The sequence below is a fragment of the Dendrobates tinctorius genome, unplaced genomic scaffold, assembly GCF_039654945.1.
Source record: "Dendrobates tinctorius isolate UK_male_01 unplaced genomic scaffold, ASM3965494v1 ptg000028l, whole genome shotgun sequence".
In the NCBI taxonomy this organism is placed as follows: domain Eukaryota; kingdom Metazoa; phylum Chordata; class Amphibia; order Anura; family Dendrobatidae; genus Dendrobates; species Dendrobates tinctorius.
The window spans coordinates 68408575-68432950 of record NW_027361696.1 but is presented as its reverse complement, the minus strand read 5'-3'; the positions used below and the strand labels follow the sequence as shown (position 1 = coordinate 68432950).

Below are 24376 nucleotides of genomic sequence, written 5' to 3'. Positions count from 1 at the left end.
AATGCCCCCTGAGGGGGATTAGGGAGGGTGTGTGTCACCGTCAGGGGGTCTTCATCCTCGCCTCGACTTCAACCCAGAACCCAAAGGGGTTGGGGAAGGAGGGGGGTCTCAACTTCGGACCAGTACCCGAGGGACTGGGGAAGGAGCGACATGGGGAATAGCCGTCTCCACTTCAACTGGGCACCCCTAAGAAGGGGGCCAAGGAAGGAGCCATGCAGTGAGTCTCGCTGGAGACCCATTTTTCTTCATCTGTATTCCGAACTAAAAAATGGAAAAAAAGGTGTGCCTCCTTGCGACACTAAGCAAAAACTGGAGAAGGCTGACGCCATCCAGGGGTGTATACTGCAGAGGAGGAGCCATAGTTAATCTTTTTCAGATTATGCATAGTGTCGCCTCCTAGTGGACAGCAGCATAACACCCATGGCTCTGTGTCCCCCAATGAAGCGACAGAGTAAGATGGTAACACACTGCAAGCTTTCGAGACTACTCAGGTCTCTTCATCAGGCAGTGACTAATACAACATCTGAAGAATCACATATTTATACACAAAACAGCACAGAAATAATGCAATAGATAAGACAAGTGATGTGAAGTAGAATTGTCATTATGAGAGAGGGATAGACAAATATTGGAGCAGTTCATAGATAAGCAGTGTGAAAGTTTTATTGCCCTCTATTCTTCTATCTACTGGCTAACACGGTACAAAGATATATATCTTTCCTGTACTGAGTCGTAGGCATTTTTTTTCTACCATAGTGCCAATTATGGCACATGTGGTTGAATGTTTATATGGTGGCATCTGATCGAGCCATGCATCAGTAATGCTCCAAATGTACATGTGATTGAAGGCCCAGACGATATGTCATATACGAGTAAAAAAAAGGGGCACAAAGTGTGGATTAGTGTAAGGAGGAAGAGAGTGGTCTTGAAGCTGAGGGACTGGATGTCTAGATTGAAAGCCATGGTAATGGGCCACAGCCATGGAACCAAACAGCCAACTACAGAGGTGGCCTTCATGATTGGGAGGTTGTCTAGATAGGAGTCTTCCTTGTTAGAAACAGGTTAACCAGGTGTAAGATGATAGCACAGTATAAGCCCAATATACCACTGCAGGGAATGGGGAAACCATTACCACATCTTGCAATAGATTTCCATAGACATACCCGAGAAGAGAGCGAGGAATCCCTGTGTTCTGCTGTTTATCACATCGATTTCATGCAATGACACCGTATGCACCACTTCTTTGCGTTTTTGGAGCTCACCATCAGGACACTGTACAAATTTTGTCTGCGGGAGGTAGAAGAATGGAGAAAATAAGGGGAAAATTTCTGAAGACCCTACAAGGCGATTACTGTAAGAGGAAGATGCCAGGTTCAGAACAATTAACCAGAGCAGATATTGTAGCTCCATACAGCTTCTTTCTCTGGAGGCTGCATCATGTGTGATACATAGGCAACTGCTGTCAATGGGGACTGCGTTGTGCTTCATTTCACCTGTGGTGGGGCTGTTGAAGAACTGGACACTTGCTGCTGTGTTCCCTCCCCCACACTATGACACCTTTTGATCAGTGTACCACTAAACCTTTCGCAACGTGCATATGACACGTTAGCTGATGGTCGCCGTATTACACGGCCGGCATCTAGCTGTAACTGCAGCGACTGCAGCTCAGCTGAGTTTTAAAGGGACTCTTATCAGCACAATGACTGTTCAAACCAAGCACAGGCGCGAGGCCAAGCATTTGAGTGCACCTTCCCACCTGCTTGTTTTCCACAGTTGATGCCATATGGCGCTGAGCTCAGAGCAAGGCTACAGAAGTAAGGTGTGCTGCTGACGTGACAGCACCTCTGCCGCCAAATCACAGGAGACAGTAAAGTTGAGGGATGCCGGAAGTAGACCATGGGAATGTGAGTAACCCCCCCAGTTAGTTATTTTAGGTATCTCACAAAGTTTGGGGCCCACTTTCCAGAAAGAGGACAACCACTTTAAAGAACCTTTATAACAATGACTGTCCATGGTGGAGAACGCTTGAAGTTAGAGGTTTTCTATGGGAGACAAAATAACCGACCATTGCGAGGCTGTACCTGAGATCCCATGGCATCATAGTCCCTTGCTCTTGTGAAGGCACGGCCCAATTTTGTAATCTTGCCTGTTGCTTTGTCAATGGTTATGACATCCCTACAAAGAAAACAAAATGAAAAGCACAGTCCCATATATACATTTCTGATCACAGACTGTACACAAAATATAAGACCTGATACATCAAGACCTCGCATTCTGGAGTAAGATGTGCCAAATTCAATAGAAATTAAGTGCTTAATATAGTTGGTGCAATATTCAGCTGCCATCCTGCACCAGAAGAAATGTCAGAATTTACATAGCTTTTTGGGGGTTTCATTACAATCAATTTATGGGTAATGCTCGTCCAGGCCCCTCTAGGCTGCAACTGGTGAAAAATGACATGTCGCAAATCCAAGTTAATCAAATATTTGGCGACATTTTAAGCAGTTTTACACTTAAAAAATGGCGAAAAATACATGACTATTCGGACAATTTACTAAACCGTATGACTCGAACACTTATCTTTTCCATGTTTGAATAGATTTTCATCTTACCCAGCCTGGACCTTTTCTTTTGTCAGGGATTCAATCATCTTGGTGCCCAGATCATAAATGGTTTCCATCTCTGTTGTTTTCAAGGTCAGTTTACCTACTTTTGCACCCTTAATGAAGAGATAAAAACAGGATTTTTAAGTTGCTTACCGCAAAATCTGTTTCTCGGAGCCTTCATTGGGGGACACAGAGACCATGGGTGTATGCTGCTGCCACTAGGAGGCTGACACTATGCACAAAAAAGGTTAGCTCCTCCTCCGCAGTGTACACCCCACCGACCGGCAGGGAATTCCTCAGTTAGTGAGAAAGCAGTAGGAGAAGCAACAGAATAGATTGAAAAACAGAACAGACAACTCAACTGTAAATAACCAACAAACATAAGGACAGGAGTTGTAGAACTTGGGAGGGTGCTGTGTCCCCCAATGAAGGCTCCGAGAAACAGATTTTACGGTAAGCAACTTAAAAATCCTGTTTTCTCGTTCGCCTTATTGGGGGACACAGAGACCATGGGACGTCCCAAAGCAGTCCCTAGGGTGGGAAACAAACTTCCATCAGGCCAGCGGACTCACCACCGCCGCCTGCAGAATCCTTCTACCTAGGCTGGCGTCCGCCGAAGCGTAGGTGTGGACTCTGCAGCATTTCACAAACGTGTGAACCGATGAGCAGGATGCAGCTTTGCAAAGCTGCAGCACAGAAGCTCTGTGGCGTACCGCCCAGGAGGCACCCACTGCCCGAGTAGAGTGGGCCCTGATCCCGGAGGGGCTCCGCGACGCTTAACTCGGTAGGCTTCCAAAATTGCCGATTTGATCCAGCGAGCAACAGTGGCCTTTGACGCCGGGAGACCTTTCCGCGCCCCGTCTGGAATAATGAAAAGCGACTGTCTTTCGGAAGGGAGTCGTCCTAGACAGATAGACCCTTATCGCCCTAACCAGATCCAGCTTGTCGAAGGACCGCTCTCGGGAATGAGCGGGACTCGGACAGAAGGACGGCAGAACGATCTCCTCCTTGAGGTGAAACGAAGACACCACCTTCGGATGGAAAGAGGGCGGAGGCTGTAGAACCACCTTATCATGGTGAAGTACCAGGAAGGGAGATTGGCAAGAAAGAGCTGCCAATTCCGACACGCGCCGGACGGAAGTGATGGCCACCAGAAAGGCTACCTTCCAAGAAAGGAGAGAAAGGGAAATATCTCTGATAGGTTCAAAGGGAGGACCTTGCAGAACCCCTAGAACCAGATTAAGGTCCCATGGATCCACGGGCGCCCGGTACGGCGGAACCGTGTGAGCCACGCCCTGAAGAAAGGTCTTGACCTGAGGACAGGAAGCCAACGTCTTTTGAAACAAAATGGACAGTGCCGAAACCTGACCTTTCAAGGAACTGAGGGCAAGCCCCGCATCCAGTCCTGCCTGAAGAAACGCTAGGATTGAAGGGAGCGAAAAAGACATGGGCGCGAAGCCATAGGACTCACACCAAGTGAAATAGGCCTTCCAAGTACGGTAGTAGATCTTGGAAGAAGATGGCTTTCTGGCTCGGATCATGGCCTGAATTACTTGGTTGGAAAATCCTGCTTGTTTCAAAACCTCGGTCTCAACAGCAACGCCGTTAAAATGAGCGGCCGAGAATTGGGGTGGCAAATCGGACCTTGAGACAGCAGATCTGTTCTGTCTGGAAGCTTCCAGGGGGCGTCCGCGAGAAGGTTGACAATGTCCGCGAACCAAGACCTTCTGGGCCAATTCGGGGCAAGGAGAATGACTGGAATTCCTTCTGCCTTGATCTTCTTCAACAGCTTGGGCAGAAGAGGCAGGGGAGGGAACAGGTAGGGGAGTTCGAACTGCGACCAAGGAACGGCCAGAGTGTCGGCGCCCACTGCCAGAGTGTCTCGAGACCTGGAAACAAACTGTGGGACTTTCCTGTTGAGGCGAGATGCCAGAAGGTCTACGTCCGGGGTGCCCCACCGACGGAAGAGCAGAAGAAACACCTCCGGATGTAGGGACCACTCCCCCGCCGCGAGGCCCTCCCGGCTGAGAAAATCGGCGGCCCAGTTGTCTACGCCGGGAATGTGTACCGCGGAGATTGTCGGAACGGAGATCTCCGCCCAAAGAAGAATCTTGGACACCTCCGCCAGAGCTGAGAGACTCTGTGTCCCCCCTTGGCGGTTGACATACGCCACCGCTGTGGCATTGTCTGTCTGAATCCGGACAGGCAGTCCCTTGAGGAGTTTGTCCCAGTGAACGAGAGCCAGATGGATCGCTCGAATCTCTAGGACGTTGATCGGCAGAGCTGAATCCCGATCCGACCATCGGCCCTGAACCGTGTGGTTGCGGAACACTGCCCCCCAGCCGAGGAGACTGGCATCTGCTGTTACTATCTGCCAGTGAATGGGAAGAAAGGAACGACCCGATAGAATGAGAGGCGACGTCAACCACCAGTTGAGGGACCGCTTGATCCGGTATGAAAGATGAACAGGGCAATCCAGGGACAGAGGCGATCTGTTCCACCTCGACAGAATGGCCTGCAGGAGAGGTCTGGCGTGAAATTGGACAAAGGGAACTGCCTCTATCGCCGCCACCATCTTTCCCAGGACCCTCATGGCTTTACGGAGGGACGGGAGTCGTGTGATCTGCAGCGATCGTACTTCCTGCTGCAGGGAGAGAATCTTCTCTTGTGGGAGAAAGACCCTTGACCGACGAGAGGGACCAGAGGTTGGGTAGGAATCAGAGAGGACTTTTTCCTGTTGATGATCCACCCGAAATTGGAAAGAGTGTCCAGGACGATTGACAAACTTTGGTGAGCCTGTTGAAATGAGGGAGCTTTGATCAGAATATCGTCGAGGTACGGGAAAAGAACGAGACCTCTGACCTTCAATGAAGCCAACAACGCAGCCATGATCTTAGTGAAGACTCTGGGAGCGGTGGCAAGACCGAAGGGCAGTGCGACGAACTGGTAGTGGTGCTGCCGAATCGTGAGACGCAGTAACTTCTGATGTCCGGAGAAAATTGGAACATGTAAATAGGCATCTTGGATGTCTATTGAGCACATGAATTCCTGCTCCTCCATGGAAGCGATGACCGAGCGAAGCGACTCCATGCGGAAGTGGCGAAGGCGGACCCTCTTGTTGAGCGGCTTGAGAACCAAGATGGGTCGAGCTGCGCCGTTTTTTTTTTGTTTTTTTTCGGCACTACAAACAGGTTCGAATAGAACCTTGTGAAGCGCTCCGATTCGGGAAAGGGCACAATCACCCCAGAACTGAGGAGAGAGGCGATAGCCGTAGAGAACCCCGAGATCAAGGCTGGATCTTTTGGAGGCTGGGATTCGAAGAAACGATCCCGTGGAAGAGAGACGAACTCTATCTTGTATCCTGAGGATACGACCTCCCTGACCCAAGCTTCCTCTACGGAGGCCAGCCAAACGTCCCTGAAGGAAGCCGATCTCCCAATTGGAAGGACCCCTCGAGTGCCCGACGATAGTCATGCTGAAGTAGACCGTCCAGATCTAGATCTGGACGGTCTGCCCTGGGAAGAGTGGGATCACCAGGAAGGAGTGGGTCTAAAGGAAACTTTCTATCCTGGCGAGCCTGCGGTCTCTGTTGGCTGGAGTTGTCTGCCGTATTGAAACGGCGGAAAGCCCGAAAGGGTCGACACTGACGCCTTAGTGGAGGACTGCGAGGCTTGGACTGAGGGAGGAGTGAACTCGTGCCTCCAGAGGCGTCCTTAATAATCTGGTCCGATTGGGACCCAAAGAGGCGCATCCCCTGAAAAGGCAGGTTAGTGAGGGACTTTTTAGAAGACAAGTCCGCTTGCCAGGCCTTTAGCCAAATTGTACGTCGAATTGCAACTACGTTGCTTGACGCCTGAACTGCGCAGGATGCGGCATCCAAGGAAGCGGAAAGAAGATAGACCCCCGCATGGAAGATCTGATTGGCGAGATCGGCCAAACGCTCCGGTTGCGCTTTATCCAAGATGCCCTGACGAAGGTAGTCTGCCCACGTGGCTATGGCCTTTGCTGCCCAGGAAGAAGCCAAGCTTGGACATACCGCCGCTGAAGCCGCTTCGAAGGCAGACTTCGCCAGGGATTCTATAATAATGTCATTAGAATCCTTTAGGGACGCCACACCTGAAAGCGGGAGAACCGTATTATTGGAAAGCCTGGACACGGGCGGATCCACCGAGGGAGAAGCAGACCAGTTGTCCGTGAGCTCCTTAGCGAATGGATAGAGTACGCCGAGACGCTTTCCTCTTTGAAAGCGTCTGGTCGGATCCTCTCTTTCCCTGGTAAAAATCTTTCCAAACTCGGAATGGAAAGGAAATACCCTGGAGGGAGTTTCTGCCCGTCTGAACGAAACCTCCTGATCTGAGGATTTCGCAGGGGAGTCAGCAATATCGAAGGTATGATGGATCGCTGCAATGAGGTTCTGCACTGTGAACTTCATGTTTGCATCCTGGTCTGAATCCAGCTCTAAAATCCCCTCAGATGACCTGTCCGAAAGCGCTTCACCTGACTCGGGAGAGGAGGCCCGAGTGGGAGGCTGCTGAGAAGGGCTATGCGGTGAGATGGGGCGAGGAGAGGATTCCGGCTGGGTCTTTTGCGACTAACGCTGGCTGACTCAGATGGAATAACTTGGGACCTGCTTGGCCCTGCCGAAGAGTCCAGGGGCAACGTATCCAGAACGGTCACCAGGGACTGAGACACCTTGGTGAGGTCTGCCACTGACTGAGATAGAGAGGAGGCCCAGCCAAGCGTGGGGGGGTTCACCCTCACCTGGGGCAGTAGATGGCCCCTGGACGGCGTCAGGCTGATGTTAGACATAATGAAAAGCTGAGGTAGTGCCGGAAGGTTGGGGGACAGAGGGCGGAGAAGGGTCAGTCTGCAGTGCAGAGCTACTCACGGTCCGGTGTCCCCAGAAGCGATGCTCTGCGACCTGTCAGTGGATGCGGGTCAGAGCGAAATCCGGCCGACAGACCACCTGAGCGAAAAACCAGCTGGCAGATGGTGATATCCGGTGACGAGCTGTGAACGAAACCTCCTGTGTCCGGCTGACAGGCTGGGAAAATGGCGCCTGCCTGAGAAAGAGCGCGCGTCCAGGAGAGGAGGGAGGGCGGAGCACACCACAGGGTTAAAACTCTCTGCCCTCTGGCCAATAGCAGGCTGGGCAGGTAAAGGACAGGCGGTGGGAGGGCCTAGGAAGAGCGGGAGAGAAGCCCGCTTAGAAGAAAGGGGCGGGGGGCGTGGCCGCGACGCTGCGGTAGGCCCGAACTAAAGCCGGGGCCTAAATTAGTTGCGGCGGCCGCCTGTCAGCAGGGGGTCGGCGCGGAGGTCGGAAAAAGGACGCCGCCGCCGCAAGCCGCGTCCAAGGGAAGAAGGAGAGGAAGAGGCCCTGTACTCCCTGTCCCCAGAAAGGGGGGAACGCGGGGGCCAGCAATATGGAGCATGGTGTGCCTATGGGCGTAGGGCGACTGCAAGCGACCGCTCCCTGTGCCATTGAAGAGGCGCACCCCCTGTCCGTCGGGAATGGGCAGCCAGGTAAATAAAAATAAAAAATCCATACTCACCCATCCCCGATCCGTTACCTGGGACTGAAGAACTCCTGCGTCTCATCCAACCGACAGGCTCTGGTAGGCGAGTGGGAGGGAGACTGGCGACAAGGACCCCTGGAGTCGCTGGCACGTCTTGGTGTCGGCGTCCGTCTGGCTGGTCCTGCCGCGGAGAACTGCAAGGATACGGGGTGGCAATACACGCCGTACTCGCAGACTCCATGTGGGAGTACAGATGTGACTTTTCACTCTGTATCCCTCCGTAGAACCTGTAAAGGAACGACGCACGACGAGGTAGATATGGGTCTAATGAAAGACCCGTGTCCACCTCCTACTGACACTAAGCTAAACTGAGGAATTCCCTGCCGGTCGGTGGGGTGTACACTGCGGAGGAGGAGCTAACCTTTTTTGTGCATAGTGTCAGCCTCCTAGTGGCAGCAGCATACACCCATGGTCTCTGTGTCCCCCAATAAGGCGAACGAGAAATCTAAATAAATGCTCAGAGCAACACGTAGAGGCTGTAATGAAATCATGTACGTGATTTTGCAAGGCTGGGGGCAAAATGAATATTGAATTGTAAGTAGTGCACACAGAATGGAATTTCCTTCTCCTCTAACCATTGCCAGTGTACTCCGTCCCACCGCAACTAAATCCTGATTGCAATACTCCACACTTTACACAATGTGGGGAACAATTTCATATAAAAAGTGAAACAGAGGGGGTGTGGCTATGTCAACGACGGAATAGGACGCGCTTTGTGGAAGCTCCTGCCATCCTGACATCATCCGATCAGCGGACCCCTGTTTTATTGGCACAGTTGCCTCTCTTCTGACCCCACTGGACCCGGGGTCGCTCCTGGACCCCCCGCGGGAGAGCGGGGCTGGACTCTTTGGTGCTGGCGGCTCTGAAAACTTGGGCGGCCGGCGGGGCCTGCACGGGGCGGCGGCCATCTTGGAGGTGCGCGCTCTGCTGGTGTGAGACGCGATGCCGGGCCCCATCGCTGCAGCGCTGAGGGAGCAGGACGGTGAGCTATAATTTAACCATTTGTGGGGGACAAGCGGTGTGTGCCCTGGAAAATTGGGCCCCGTGTCCCCCTCTTTACCATATTGCCTGCCCTGCCTGCGCCATAATTGTCGGGACCTGGATCCCTCCCTGGCTGTGGTCCCTGTGAGGGTTGCTCCCTGGGGCTGGACATTGCCTCTTTGTGAGACGCTGCGGGTCTGTGCTGTGCCTGGGACCCTGCAGAAATCACTTGATCATCATACTCTGTCACTTTGATTTGGAGAATCCAGAGTACACGGTTTCTACTATCCGGCTGTGCCCTACTGCCTCTAACATGAGTCGTTCCAAGGGGTCTGGAACAGCGGCTGAAAAGCTAAAAGAATATGCCAGAGTAGATCATGCTGAGGGCTCTAGATCTAATAAAAATAATTCCTCACAAGTTCAGCGTAAGAGTCGCCTCTCTGATGGAGGGGGAGAGAGTGAGCAGGAGGAATTAACCCTTAAACAGGCGACCGAGCAACTCATGCAGGCCATATCCTTGACCAGGACGTCTCTGCCTGGGAAGATAGAGGATGTATATACCGAGGTGGGGCGCCTCCGACAAGATATGCAAGCCATGAAGGGCCGCATTACGGAGATGGAGACGCGGGTATCCCAGGTGGAGGACACCATCACGCCCATGGAGGCTAAACTAACGAAAGTGGCAGGTTCCATGAATGCGTGGAGGCAAAAAGCAGATGACCTGGAGAATAGAATGCGTCGGAACAACATCCGAATTTTTGGCTTGCCGGAGCGATCGGAGGGACAGCATCCAGAGAAATTCCTAGAAGATTGGCTTAAAACCACTTTGGGTTACGAATTCTCCTCAATCTTTGCGGTGGAAAGCGCTCATAGAGTCCCTACTAGGCCTCTTCCTCCAGGAGCCCCGCCTAATCCCTTTCTGGCGCGTATTCTCAATTGCAGGGATAAAGACGTGGCTCTAAGACTGGCACGGCAAAAAAACCCTATTAAAGTTCAACAATGCCACGATCTCGATTTTCCCGGATTTCTCTGCGGAACTCCAGAAACAGGCACAGTTTATGGAGGTCAAAAGACATCTACGGGTGAGGAATGTTGTGTACTCAATGATTTACCCGGCCCGGCTCCGGGTGGTCCACGGGGGTTCTACTTCGTTTTTTACAGATCCGGCGGAGTGGCTGAGATCTCATGGAGGGTCTGCTGAAAAGGAATCCTAATGCATCTATTGTCAGTTGGTATTTTTCCATTAATCGGCTGATTGGAGCTTTACTTGAAGGCGTCCAGGTTACCAACAATACCGGACACTGGGCTCAGTGATGGTATCCCCTTGTTTGTTTTGTGATGGGAGTACAGGACTTTGCTCCTACGTTGTTTGTTGTTTATTCACTTTGGGTTTTTTCCCGCAGAGGTTTTTGGTTATAATCGCAGTCAACAACAATTTCAGTCTCAATGTGATGTCTCTACACTTTGCCCGGGTAACACTATGCATCATGTTCAGAGGAGGAAAATATGGGGTCGGAGTTAATATGTATGACATGGAATGTGAGGGGAATAAAAACTCCTCGAAAAAAGATCAAGGTCTTTTCACAGGTCAGACATTATCGCTCTCACATTGTGGCCTTGGTGGAGACGCATCTGACAAGGGACACAGCGCGGTGCGTGCAGAAGCCCTGGGTACAATGGTCTGCCCATACATTCCACACCAGCTACTCGAGGGGGATCTCGCTGTTGGTACATAGGGACGTCAGATGGGAGGCGAGGGAAACTCGGAGGGATCCCGAGGGTCGTTTTATTTTTGTCCACGCATTGATAAACACCAGGAAATATGTGGTCTTGTGTATCTATAACCCCCCTCCGGCTCGAATATCCATTCTGCAGAAGGCAATGAGTTTTGCTCTTAACTATCCAGACGCAGATGTTATTTGTATGGGCGACTTTAATATGGTTATGAATAATCACCTTGATAAGTTGAGGCTAGATGATGTAACGACTGGGGGGTCCTCCCCAGCGATTACAACCCCGTTGTCATCATTTATGGTGGGTGGCGGGTGGTTGGATTTGTGGAGGGTGCGTCACCCTGAGTTACAGGGATACACTTGTCACTCATCCACCAAACGCTCTCTATCACGCATAGACTATATATTCGGTTCTGGCGGTCTAGCAATGTGGGTCTCTGATATAGAGCATGGAAGTAGGGGGATCTCAGACCATAGTCCGGTCGTCCTTAAACTCACATATGGGCAAGTAAACAGTGGGATAGCTTGGAAGTTAAATCCTTCCTGGTTAAAACTGATGGGGTCTCCGGACAGAACGATTGATCAGTTAAATTGCTTCATCGCGTCCCACCCGGAACCCCGGGATATTAATTTATTTTGGGATGCCCTTAAGGCTTACCTGAGGGGCTGTTTGTCCTCCACGATCTCTTATATTAAGCGGGTAACCGCAGGGAAGGATGACGAGGTGGAGCAACGACTGAGGCACGCAGAGGCAACATATATATCTAGCCAAACCAGCGGGAACAGGAATGAGTGGCTGGCTGCCCAGAGGTTATATACTCAGCACGTGGACACTAAATCTAAGCGTAAATTATTCTTTACTCGTCAATCCTATTTCGAATTGGGGAACCAGGCGGGCAAATTTTTGGCCTATCTGGTGCACCAACATAACACCTCTAATATGATATTGCAAATTCGCAGGAGGGACGGTACACTGGTGTCCTCGACCGAGAATATTCTTGGCTGTTTTCGGGATTATTATAGGTCACTATATGAATCTAAAAGTGACTGACACTTTGGGGTGCTTAGACTACTTGTCAGATATATCATTCTCCACATTAGATTTGGAACAGCGGGCCCTTATGGACGCTGAGTTTACCGCAGAGGAGATAAATAACGCTATGACAGACATGGCTTCTGGGAAGGCCCCTGGACCTGATGGGTTACCTATTGAACTATATAGGAAGTATCGGGATATATTGACGCCACTCCTGGTAAGGGTGTTTCGGGGAATATGGGAAGGGAATTCTATGCCTGAATCCTTTTATGGGGCTAATATAGTGCTTCGGAAGGAGGGGAAGGACCTTTTAGAATGTGGATCCTATCGTCCCATTTCATTAGTGAATGCGGACTATAAAATTTTCACCAAAATTCTGGCTACTAGGTTGAATTCCATTATATTGAATCTCATACATCCAGATCAAACGGGCTTTATGCCTGGCAAAAGTACCTCTATTAATATCAGGGGGAGGCGGGGGGTGTGGAACAAACACACAAATACGAAATCTAGATCCAAAATATTAGCAAAAAATCACTTTATTAAACAAAATGGACAGAGCAGGGAGAAGGGGGAGCATGTGCAGGGGAGATAAAGTGCAACAGTGCTAAGGAACGCGCCTGCCCGACAAGACCGTGAAAATGAGGATGAATGAACTCATGGAGATCAACATCCAACACTACGAAGACACCATCACGTGTTTCTCAACGCAGTGATTCTAGAGCACTGCCCCCATCCCTTATGGGAAATATGCAGAAGCATGCAAAACAGAAGCCGTGGAGACACCATCACATGTTTCTCAACGCAAGCAATGACCAGCCAGGTCTTTCCCCGGGAAGGAACAACCACGGGAAGGGCAGTCTCCAATGAAGGAAACCACCTATGCCAAAACATGGTATCCATCCACAGACAGCTGTTTCAGGGCATTGCCCCTCATCAGTGTGGAGTAGGAAACTGGCTGGTAGGAGCAATGCCTAGTAAAAGACTGTGAAAATGAGGATGAATGAACTCATGGAGATCAACATCCAACACTGCGGAGACACCATCACGTGTTTCTCAACGCAGTGATTCTAGAGCACTGTCCCCATCCCTTATGGGAAATATGCAAAACAGAAGCCGCAGAGACACCATCACATGTTTCTCAACGCAAGCAATGACCAGCCAGGTCTTTCCCCGGGAAGGAACAACCACGGGAAGGGCAGTCTCCAATGAAGGAAACCACCTATGCCAAAACATGGTATCCATCCACAGACAGCTGTTTCGGGGTATTGCCCCTCATCAGTGTGGAGTAGGAAAGACCTGGCTGGTCATTGCTTGCGTTGAGAAACATGTGATGGTGTCTCCGCGGCTTCTGTTTTGCATATTTCCCATAAGGGATGGGGGCAGTGCTCTAGAATCACTGCGTTGAGAAACACGTGATGGTGTCTCCGCAGTGTTGGATGTTGATCTCCATGAGTTCATTCATCCTCATTTTCACAGTCTTTTACTAGGCATTGCTCCTACCAGCCAGTTTCCTATGAAGAGGTAATACAATTATTACCAATCTCAAATAAAGCTGACATTGTATTAAATCCCAGTGAATAATAGCAATAACTGGTAGGAATGCACAATCCGATATCCCACTAACAGATCCCCATAATGGAGGGTACAGTGAATCCACCACCGGACATACCCACTTTATCCGGTATGTCCGGTGGTGGATTCACGGTACCCTCCATTATGGGGATCTGTTAGTGGGATATCCGATTGTGCATTCCTACCAGTTATTGCTATTACTCACCGGGATTTAAGGATACAATGTCAGCTTTATTTGAGATTGGTAATAATTGTATTACCTCTTCATTTCTTAACCCTGTGTAGTATCAAGTACAGGGTTGCCCCATATATCCTTTTACTACTGGCATATATAAAGGACATGTGTCATAGTTGTTATTGGTGCAGTCGGCTTCTATGAGCCAACATCACGGTTACCCATTTGTTTCTATTTCTATAAGCACATACATGGAGACTTTTTACCATTTGTATTCAGGTGGCATCTACTATTTAATGTAATTATTTAATTGTGCTTTAGCAGTTATTCATTTGGGTAATCCTGTGTCGGTCTTGTCGGGCAGGCGCGTTCCTTAGCACTGTTGCACTTTATCTCCCCTGCACATGCTCCCCCTTCTCCCTGCTCTGTCCATTTTGTTTAATAAAGTGATTTTTTGCATCTAGATTTCGTATTTGTGTGTTTGCTCCACACACCCCGCCTCCCCCTTTGTATCTACGATGGATCCCCAGTTGTCCATTTCATAAAACAGCATTTATTTTATATTTTATGTTCATTGAAATATTAGGATGCTGCTATACACCTCTGCTGTAATATTGCTCTATTAATATCAGAAGAGTCCAGTCAATAGTCCAATATAGCTCCCTGGTGCCAGACAACAGATGGGCATTGGCATCGCTGGATGCGGCCAAGGCTTTTGACTCTCTTGAATTGCCTTTCCTTTCTGCATGTTTGCAAAGGTATGGCTTTGGCAATCAGTTTATAACATGGATCAAAACATTATACATGAAACCTAAGGCCCGCATTATAATAAATAATTCTATATCTGAGTCTTTCGCGTTGCATAGGGGAACCAGTCAGGGTTGCCCTCTTTCCCCGGCTCTCTTCACCCTTACGATTGAGGCACTAGCGATACGCATAAGGTCCTTCCCTAATATCCGAGGTATAGATATAGCAGGTCGGGTAGATACCATAGGCTTGTATGCCGATGACATGGTGACATTCTTGATGTGGAAGAAACTTTGCCACAGGTGATATCCCTTATAGATAAATTCAGTAAATATTCAGGTTTACATATAAATTGGGAAAAGTCTGCCCTGTTACCCCTTTCCCATGCTCCAGCTGGAGGCTCTCTCCTCGCTGCCTATTGTATCTAGTTTTAAATATTTGGGTATTCACATCTCTAATAACAGTACGCTTGATTTACAACTTAATGTCCACCCGCTGCTGGATCTAGTTAAGGCTAAATTTGCGTCTTGGAGTAAGCTCCCATTATCTGTGGCTGGACGCATTAACCTGATTAAAATGATATTACTCCCTAAATTTGGCTATTCGCTCCAGCACAGTGCGGTAGCGGTGCCCAAGTCCTTTTTTGTTACTATTAATTCTCTAGTCACGTCCATAATTTGGGGGAAAACTAGGCCTAAACTCAAACTGTCTAATCTACAAAGACCAAGGAAGGGAGGTGGGGCGGCGTTGCCAGATTTTTTTCCTATACTACTTGGCTGGGCAGGCGAAAGCTTTAAAGAAATGGATGCCGGGTAATTGCCTCCCTAATTCTGAGAGCCACCTACTCCATGCTGCGCAAGCAGATTGCCCATTAGGTTTCCTTGAGTTGGAAAGAACTAGTGCTCCACGTCTGTTACCCCTGCTCCGGCTGGCACGATTAATATGGAGACAAATCAAGAAGGTAATAGGGTTTAAAGATGTTATAGCTGAAATGCCCCTGTGGAGTAATAATTATTTTCCGGAGTTGCTGAAACACCCGTCCGCTGTTTTTTGGACCCAGTGTGGCGTTTCTTCAGTGGGAGACTTATGACCAGGGGATCTTAAAGTCTTTTGAACAATTGCAGGCCACACATGATATTCCGAGATCTCAATTTTTTCGCTATCTGCAGCTGAGATCGGCTCTTCAGTCGCATATGAGGGATGGGGGTGTGGACCGCACTATTCCATCGTTACCTCTAATAGGAATCCTTAATTCGCAGGGTCTCATATCCTCCTTGTACACATACATGCTGTCAGTAGTGGCAGAATCGGGCATAAGTTCTATTAAGATGAAGTGGGAACAACTCATTCCTGATACGCAAAGAGAGAAGTGGCAGGAGATTCTGGAGTCTCCAATTGTAGTGTCACCATCTATTAATAACAGAATGATACAATTATATATAATAAATCAATCATTTTTGACTCCGTTGAGACTTTTTAGGATGGGTAGGCTTCAATCGTCGGAGTGTGTGCGATGTCACTCGCCAGATGCTGATTTTATCCATATGGTGTGGCAATGTCCCACTATCCTACACTACTGGAAAGAAGTGACTACACTACTGACGTCCCTGGTGCAGGCCCCTGTCCCTCTAGAACCATCGCTCTGCTTGTTTGGGGTATGGGGGGGGGGGGGAGGAGATCTGGGATCGCTACACTGGGATCTTCTTGCGCGAGACGCTGTTTATGGCACGGAAGGTGCTGGCACTGAGGTGGATGGGGGGGGGGGGTTCGGATCCTTCCCTTAGATTTTGGATTAAACTAGTGAATTCAATTATTCCATATGAGCGCACGCTGTTCCAAAATAGGGGATGCCCAGGTAAATTTGAAAAGATCTGGGAGAGGTGGAATTCCTCTCACCTCACTTTGCAAGACTGAACATCACATGCGACATAATACGGTATGGGAACACAGGCTGCGGAAATAGTGGATAGTAGTTGATGTAGTGGTAGCTGTAGTTTAGGAGTTTTAGTTAGTTTTTACTGTTGCATGACATGCCAAGGTTTGTGAAATTAGAGTGATATACATATGGGGAAATACATAAACAGTCATTTTTTGCATATGCTTGGAAGGAATTGTACACATTACCTTGTTTATATATAAGAGTGTGCAATCTCTCTGTATCATTTTATTATGGATGGAGGCATATATGCTTGGTAAAGTGCCTGCTATCATAAATTGTGAACGTTATGCATTCTTTGTACCCAGATGTTTAATATACGATTTAAAAAAAAAAAAAAAAAAAGTGAAACATAGGGAAAATATACATATAAGGTAATAACTCACTGTTCCTGTAGCTGGTCTGTCAATCTGCACCTCAACAACTTCTCCTTCAATTATTTCGGTTTCCTCCCTGGGTAAAACATCAAACACTCAATACTGTAACAACAAGAAATACTTAAAGGGGTTTCCAAGTATCAGAAAACCCATGTCTTCCTGCTCCGGCTGTAATTTGCTTAAAACAAAAAAAAGCAAACTCAGCTTCACACCCTCTCCCCAGGTCCAGCAGCACTGAGTCTTCGCTGCTGCTTCCAGTGTCACGTCAGCTACCAATCAGGAAACTCAGCGGTTCATGCCATCAAGTCACTGACAGTGGGAGCAGTGGTGAAGACTCACAGCTGATCCTGGGGAGGGTGAGTTAAGCAAATTTTTTATTCTGCAGCCAGGGGAAGAAAATGGTTTCCAAACCCAGAAAAAACCTTTCAGACTCTAAGCCAAAGCTTTGTAATCTCTAATATGTTATCCATTGACTTCTCCGGCACAAACAGACTTAGAATTGCTTTAAAGCGGAGACTTATTGATCCACTTACTTGATTCTGACTCCAATGGAGCGTCGGAAAGCCTGAGTCAGAGCCTCGGTTTTGCTCATTTCCAGAGAGAAGATCTCACTGCCAGCAATGGCAGTAAATGGTGTGTCCGAGCCCAAAGCCTGAGCCATACCTGTGTAACATAAGGGAGTCATTAAAAGCCAGACTTCATACAACCAGACAATAATTGTCCGAGGTAGCTCTAATGGCAGCTATGGAGATCAAGGACACAAACAAACAGAAATCCCAAAATACTTTGATGATCTGATATATCAATAGCGGTTCTGTACATTCATTTATTAAATAAATTAGTAATTAATTGCAACTTTCTACTAAATAAATGTCTTACCCATGGCAATAGCAGTCTTCCCTGTTCCGGGCTGTCCGGCTATTAATACGGCACGTCCCGCAATCTTCCCCTCTTTGATCATTTCTAAAATAACCCCAGCTGCTCGGCGAGCCGCCAGCTGTCCGACCATACCCTGTGATACCTGTAGAGTCAGAAATACGGGCAAATCGGAAAAAAATCCATGATATTTGTTATTTTCTCAACATTTAAAGAGCTTGTGCACAATATATAATTGACGTATGCGTCCAGAACAAAAGTTGTGATGAGCCTTTATGGTGGGAGACGCAAGTTCTGCTTCCTCGCATGATCTGTAATACGTACTGAAGGATGGATACGTGTAATTATTTTCCTCACAGTGATGGAGATGCCGGTGCGTGCAAGCATTTGTGCACCCTACCAAAACTGATGATAACTGGAAAGAAATCTCTCTATTTCATTTATGGATAGCGTTGCTGCATCGTCTCAATCATGTAAATGGTAGTGTTCTTGTGAATCAATTAGCAGGACCAAATCAATCATCTGCCAGTAATCTGTGGCCGCTGGACGGGAACACTGAGAACCGACTCTCACCTGACTACATTTACTGCTCTTGTTTTGATTTGCCGTCTTGGCTGCAATGATCAGGTCGACTAATCAAAAGAGGAACCAAAAATACAGTCAAGAAAAGAGTCAGTTGTCCAGGCTCCCATCCAATGGCCACGGATTACTGACATGGCCAATGGGTTGGAACCACTGAATCAAGTCGCACTAATTTAAGTGCATTGTACTTATATAGAGGTATAATAAGTACCCCATGTGCGTCTAACTAGGAACAGTCATAGTCACATCAATGAGGTCTTGTGGCTCACAGACCACTGCAATATTTCCATTCACTCTATATAACGTAGACGTTACCTGTCGGGGCTCAAGAGCATCATCCAGTCCCAGCCCTCGGATGTGAGAATGAGCACCTAAAATTAGAGAAGAGTTAGACATTATAACCTTACAGTACACTAAATTTTCACTTTTGTGCACAAATACCATGAAGTATATTATACTGCATATAGTAAGCAAAATCCATGCTGCCTCTTGGAAGACTTAACACCCCCATATTTGGATAGAAGGTATTTGGCCCCAGTACAGAGCAGTACCATGGATGTAAACCTTCTTTCCATTCTAATTGAACATTGAGGTTAATGTAGGTCATAGCTATAAGGCTGTGTGCACACGCTGCGGATTTTGCTGCGGTTCCGCAGCGGTTTTGGCCGCTGCGGACCCGCAGCAGTTTCTGCTGCGGTGTACAGTACAATGATTCCCTATGGGAATCAAAAACCGCAGTGCAGACGGTGCGGAATTTTCCGCGCGGATTATCTGCGGTTTTCAATCCGCAGAAAGAATTGACATGTCAATTCTTTCTGCGGATTCTCCTGCGGTTTGCCATCTCCTCCATTGAGGAGATGAAAAACCGCAGGGCAAAACCGCAGAGCAATCCGCAGGTAAAACCGCAGGTCTTTTGACCTGCGGTTTCACCTGCGGATTGTACAAAATCCGCGCGGATGAATCCGCACCTTTTCCGCAGCGTGTGCACACAGCCTAAGGGTCGATTGCTAAAATAAGACGCTGTGGCTCCTTAGCTTTTTATCTGCTGCTTAAAAAGTTTTCCAAAAACTTGTCTGCAGTTTATGTAAAAACAATCAATAGCCTTACTCACCCTTCCAAGGTCAAGTGCAAAGTCTCCACTGCTGCTCCCAGTATGTCTTATAGTTTGCAGTGCTGACGTCACATCGACAGCACTGCAACCCAAAACTGAGCTCATCGGCATGAATGCTCAGGGACAGAGCTCAACGACTGGCTGCAGATAAGACAAGAAAAACAGCGGTGGAGACTCAGCAGTGGGGGTTACTAAAGCAGTGTTGTTTTGTTTGCTTTTTTTTTTTAAATTCCACCACTTTATTATTACTAATTCATTGTAAGGATGTGACAGCTGTAGCACATTACTTACTATTATTCTTTTTCAGTGGCTATTTTAGTGATTTTATGTTGATGACCTAATGGTTATCATTATCAGACCACTGGGGCTCTCGCACTCGGCATCCACACCAATCGCCAGCCACCTCCAGCCGCCCCCCCCCCCCGATCTCCTGCCACCTCCAGCCGCCCCCCCCCCCCGATCTCCTGCCACCTCCAGCCGCCCCCCCCCCCCGATCTCCTGCCACCTCCAGCCGCCCCCCCCCGATCTCCTGCCACCTCCAGCCGCCCCCCCCGATCTCCTGCCACCTCCAGCCGCCCCCCCCCGATCTCCTGCCACCTCCAGCCGCCCCCCCCCGATCTCCTGCCACCTCCAGCCGCCCCCCCGATCTCCTGCCACCTCCAGCCGCCCCCCCCCGATCTCCTGCCACCTCCAGCCGCCCCCCCGATCTCCTGCCACCTCCAGCCGCCCCCCCCCCGATCTCCTGCCACCTCCAGCCGCCCCCCCCCCCGATCTCCTGCCACCTCCAGCCGCCCCCCCCCCCGATCTCCTGCCACCTCCAGCCGCCCCCCCCCCCGATCTCCTGCCACCTCCAGCCGCCCCCCCCGATCTCCTGCCACCTCCAGCCGCCCCCCCCGATCTCCTGCCACCTCCAGCCGCCCCCCCCGATCTCCTGCCACCTCCAGCCGCCCCCCCCGATCTCCTGCCACCTCCAGCCGCCCCCCCCGATCTCCTGCCACCTCCAGCCGCCCCCCCCCGATCTCCTGCCACCTCCAGCCGCCCCCCCCCCGATCTCCTGCCACCTCCAGCCGCCCCCCCCCCGATCTCCTGCCACCTCCAGCCGCCCCCCCCCGATCTCCTGCCACCTCCAGCCGCCCCCCCCGATCTCCTGCCACCTCCAGCCGCCCCCCCCCCGATCTCCTGCAACCTCCAGCCGCCCCCCTCCCCCGATCTCCTGCCACCTCCAGCCGCCCCCCTCCCCCGATCTCCTGCCACCTCCAGCCGCCCCCCTCCCCCGATCTCCTGCCACCTCCAGCCGCCCCCCTCCCCCGATCTCCTGCCACCTCCAGCCGCCCCCCTCCCCCGATCTCCAGCCGCCCCCCCCGATCTCCTGCCACCTCCAGGTCTCCTGCCACCTCCAGCCCCCCCCCCCCCCCCCACTGATCTACTGCCAGCTCCCCACTGATCAGCTACCATTTTTCCTGTATTTCTAATTATTTTCACGGTCCTCACGTCATGTGCACATGGGTAGCCTGTGACAGTTTGGAAGTTGACCAGGACGCCCCTTGCTTCTATGGATACTATGTGTTGGTTGCTATCATGTTACCGAGGACACAACTAATTACATTACGGTATCAGGACCAAGTCTTCTAGACACAAGAGTCACATTACAATAACGTCCTCCAGTTCATGAATATGCAAGAAATAACACATGCTAAGCAACTACCGATCCTCTCGATCCTGGTGACATCTCGGACTTCTGGCACCTTGGTGGTTGTCTGTGAGAGAAGAACGATGACAACATTAACTTAAATCTAACATTATATGGGTACATCTGTGTAATGACTGATGGCTATCCGAAAGACTCAAAGCTCCAACTTTTTGGCATTCTCGGACAGCCTAGAGACACACTGCTATAGATATCGAAATCAATGAGGTTTCACAGAAAAGACACTAACCTTTTCTCCAGATATATTACAAAACAAAATTGTGCACTCCTTTAACAAGTAATCACTTATGGATAGGTGATGACTTCCAGGGGACAAGAGCGGGGCTCTCAGGCTATGTGCACACGTTGCAGATTCTGCTGCGTTGTACAGTACCATTCTTTGCAATGGTAAAACCAAAAACGCTGTGCACATGCTGCGGGTTACAATTCACAGCATGTCAATTCTTTGTGCGGAGTCCGCTGCGGATTCACACCTTCACCATTGTAGAGGTGTGAAACCGCAGGCTAATCCGCAGGTCTTTTGACCTGCGGATTTTCCCAAATCCGCGGGGACAATCCGCAGCTCCTAAAACTACGTCTGCACATAGCCTCAGGGCTGGAGCTCTATATATCAATTGCATATATACTAAGATGGGGAGCAGCATTAGAAGGATTACTGCTAAGAAAGTAAGTCATCCTGTACAAATAGTATAGGAGGTAAATTACTGATTGCTGGGGAGTCTGACCATTTCCCACCTAGAGAACAGGTAAAAATAGAGTGGAGCTGGACCTTTGCTCCAATCACTGCCTATATGGGACTGCATGAGAAAGAGTCCAGCCTTTGCACAGACAATGAATAGAGCGTGCGCACTTACACTCAATCCAAGAGGAAGTTCAGCAGAGGCCGGCTCCTGAGAGCACTAGGGGCGCCAGTGATCAGTCCGTTATCCGTTACACCATGGATAGGGGATAACATACTACCATGGGATCAGAGTTACTATCCCGGGTGATGCTGGTTTTTGTTACTATTAGTGGCCCCAGCAGTCGGTCCCCCAGCGATTAGTTTCTATCCCAGGTGCTGCTGGTTTTGGTATTATTAGTGGCCCCAGCGGTCAGACCCCCCCACCCAGTGATCAGTTACTATCCGGGGTGCTGCTGGTTTTGGTATTATTAGTGGCCCCAGTGATCAGTTACTATCCGGGGTGCTGCTGGTTTTGGTATTATTAGTGGCCCCAGTGATCAGTTACTATCCCGGGTGCTGCTGGTTTTTGGTATTATTAGTGGCCCCAGCGGTCAGACCCCCAGTGATCAGTTACTATCCCGGGTGCTGCTGGTTTTTGGTATTAGTGGCCTCAGCGGTCTGACCCCCCCAGTGAACAGTTATTATCCTGGGTGCTGCTGGTTTTGGTATTATTAGTGGCCCCAGCGGTAGGACCCCCAGTGATCAGTTACTATCCAGGGTGCTGCTGCTGGTTTTGGTATTATTAGTGGCCCCAACGGTCGGCAGCCCAACGATCATCAGCTACTATCCCGGGTGCTGCTGGTTTTTGGTATTATTAGTGGCCCCAGCGGTCAGACCCCCAGTGATCAGTTACTATACCGGGTGCTGCTGGTTTTTGGTATTATTAGTGGCCCCAGCAGTCGGAAGCCCAACGATCATCAGCTACTATCCCGGGTGCTGCTGGTTTTGGTATTATTAGTGGACCCAGCGGTCAGACCCCCATTGATCAGTTACTATCCAGGGTGCTGCTGGTTTTTGGTATTATTGGTGGCCCCAGTAGTCGGTCCCCCAGTGATCAGTTACTATCCCGGGTGATGCTGGTTTTTGGTATTATTGGTGGCCCCAGCGGTCGGACCCCCAGTGATCAGTAAGTTCGCCCCGTAGAGCAGGGTTCCCCAACGCCAGACCTCAAGGCCCACCAACAGGTCATGTTTTCTGGATTTCCTTAGCATTGCCCAGAGGTGATAATTACATCACCTATACAATAGAAGGGAAATCCAGAAAACATGACCTGTTTGACCTGTTGGTGGGCCTTGAGGACTGGAGTTGGGGAACCCTGCCATTGAGGATCACTTGTAATTTTGGGAAACAGTGCTCCGGACCCAGATCTGTTTGGGTGGGGGGCGGCGTGTCTGTTACCTGTTGCCATTGACTACCAGCAGAACTGTGAGTGCAGCTCTGGAGTATGGGCTCATGGACATGACAAGCTGATACCGACATCCATCACACAGACACTGGAATCTTCCCCTTCATATAAACAGATGCCATGCTAGTGATAGAGCCGATACCTGCATTACTAGCAGCCTTGTACACAGCTTCACACACACACAGCGCGGATACAACAGCATGAAACACTCAGAGCCTGACTCCTGCTGAATGCCCGCCCTCTCCATGGTTATTACACGGCCTTCTCCTCCATCTTACCGCCATGGTTGCCATGCTGCCGCTTCTCCGCAGAACACAACCGCCAGGTACACGAGAGGTGCAACTGTGATACCGCTCCGGTCGGAAACACAAACAGCGGCGTAATCGGTCCGCCTAGACACGCCCACTAGGGGGAGGAGCGATGTAACCGTGGACAGCTCTGTGGAGACAGTGACGTCTCATGTGTGTAGTGCACCAAAACCGCCATCAGGGGGCAGTGCGACAATAAAAGCAGAACTCTTGCTACAAGGCCGCGTTCACACAAGAGTGTTTATCAGGCGAAAACCTCAGGCTATCTGCCCACGTTAGCGGTTTTAAACGCTCAGAAAACCGGACTCCTTCCAAGAAACCGCACGTTTTATTTCCATGCGTTTTTTGCGCGATTTTTGCACAAAAACAGCTCGTTTTTTATTCGTTTTTTCCTTGCGGTTTCTGGAAAGCTTGGAAACATCTAAAAATGCGGACCTATGCGGAAAATAATGAGCATGCTGTGTTTTTAGCCGCTAAGCGTTTTCTGAGCGGAAAAAAAAACGCATGCATTGGCACAAGAAGCCCAAAATGCATTAAATTGAATGGGATGCTTCTTTAAAGCGTTTCTGAAGCGTCTGATCCGGCACAAACCCTTCAAAAACGCAACGTGGGCACACAGCCTCAATCAGGAAAAGCTATTTTTTTAGGGGGACATTGCGCCTCAGTGTTTCCACTTCAGGACAACAGTAATAAAAAAAAGCCCTGAAATTTGATCATTCGTTTTTTGGATTTAATAAAACGTCCCAAAAACATCATTAAAAAAAAAAGGGAAAAATGATCATGATAACAAAACGCAGAGAAAAATAAACTGAAAAAAAGTGATCCCTGGAGTGTCTGCCCCCCAAGAAAAAACTCTTCCAAAACCTTTCAGGAAAAACTCAGTGTGAATAAAGGCAGCGTTTCTTGAATCAGTGTCCGGCCGC

General features: G+C 49.6%; 1 protein-coding gene across 1 annotated transcript in view; it reads right to left on the bottom strand.

Annotated features, from left to right (window-relative positions):
- The window catches only part of RUVBL2 (RuvB like AAA ATPase 2), a 33075-nt gene extending 9500 nt beyond the window's left edge, over nucleotides 1-23575 (bottom strand). Inside the window, exons 1-9 of the mRNA XM_073570925.1 lie at nucleotides 23424-23575; nucleotides 21017-21068; nucleotides 18516-18571; nucleotides 17622-17763; nucleotides 17276-17405; nucleotides 16752-16818; nucleotides 2613-2719; nucleotides 2082-2175; nucleotides 1164-1287 (exon numbers count right to left, since the gene is read on the bottom strand). Coding sequence (XP_073427026.1) covers nucleotides 1164-1287; nucleotides 2082-2175; nucleotides 2613-2719; nucleotides 16752-16818; nucleotides 17276-17405; nucleotides 17622-17763; nucleotides 18516-18571; nucleotides 21017-21068; nucleotides 23424-23438 — 787 coding nt within the window. The 5' untranslated portion in view covers nucleotides 23439-23575. The remainder of the gene's footprint in view (nucleotides 1-1163; nucleotides 1288-2081; nucleotides 2176-2612; nucleotides 2720-16751; nucleotides 16819-17275; nucleotides 17406-17621; nucleotides 17764-18515; nucleotides 18572-21016; nucleotides 21069-23423) is intronic.
- Nucleotides 23576-24376: the final 801 nt, after the last annotated feature.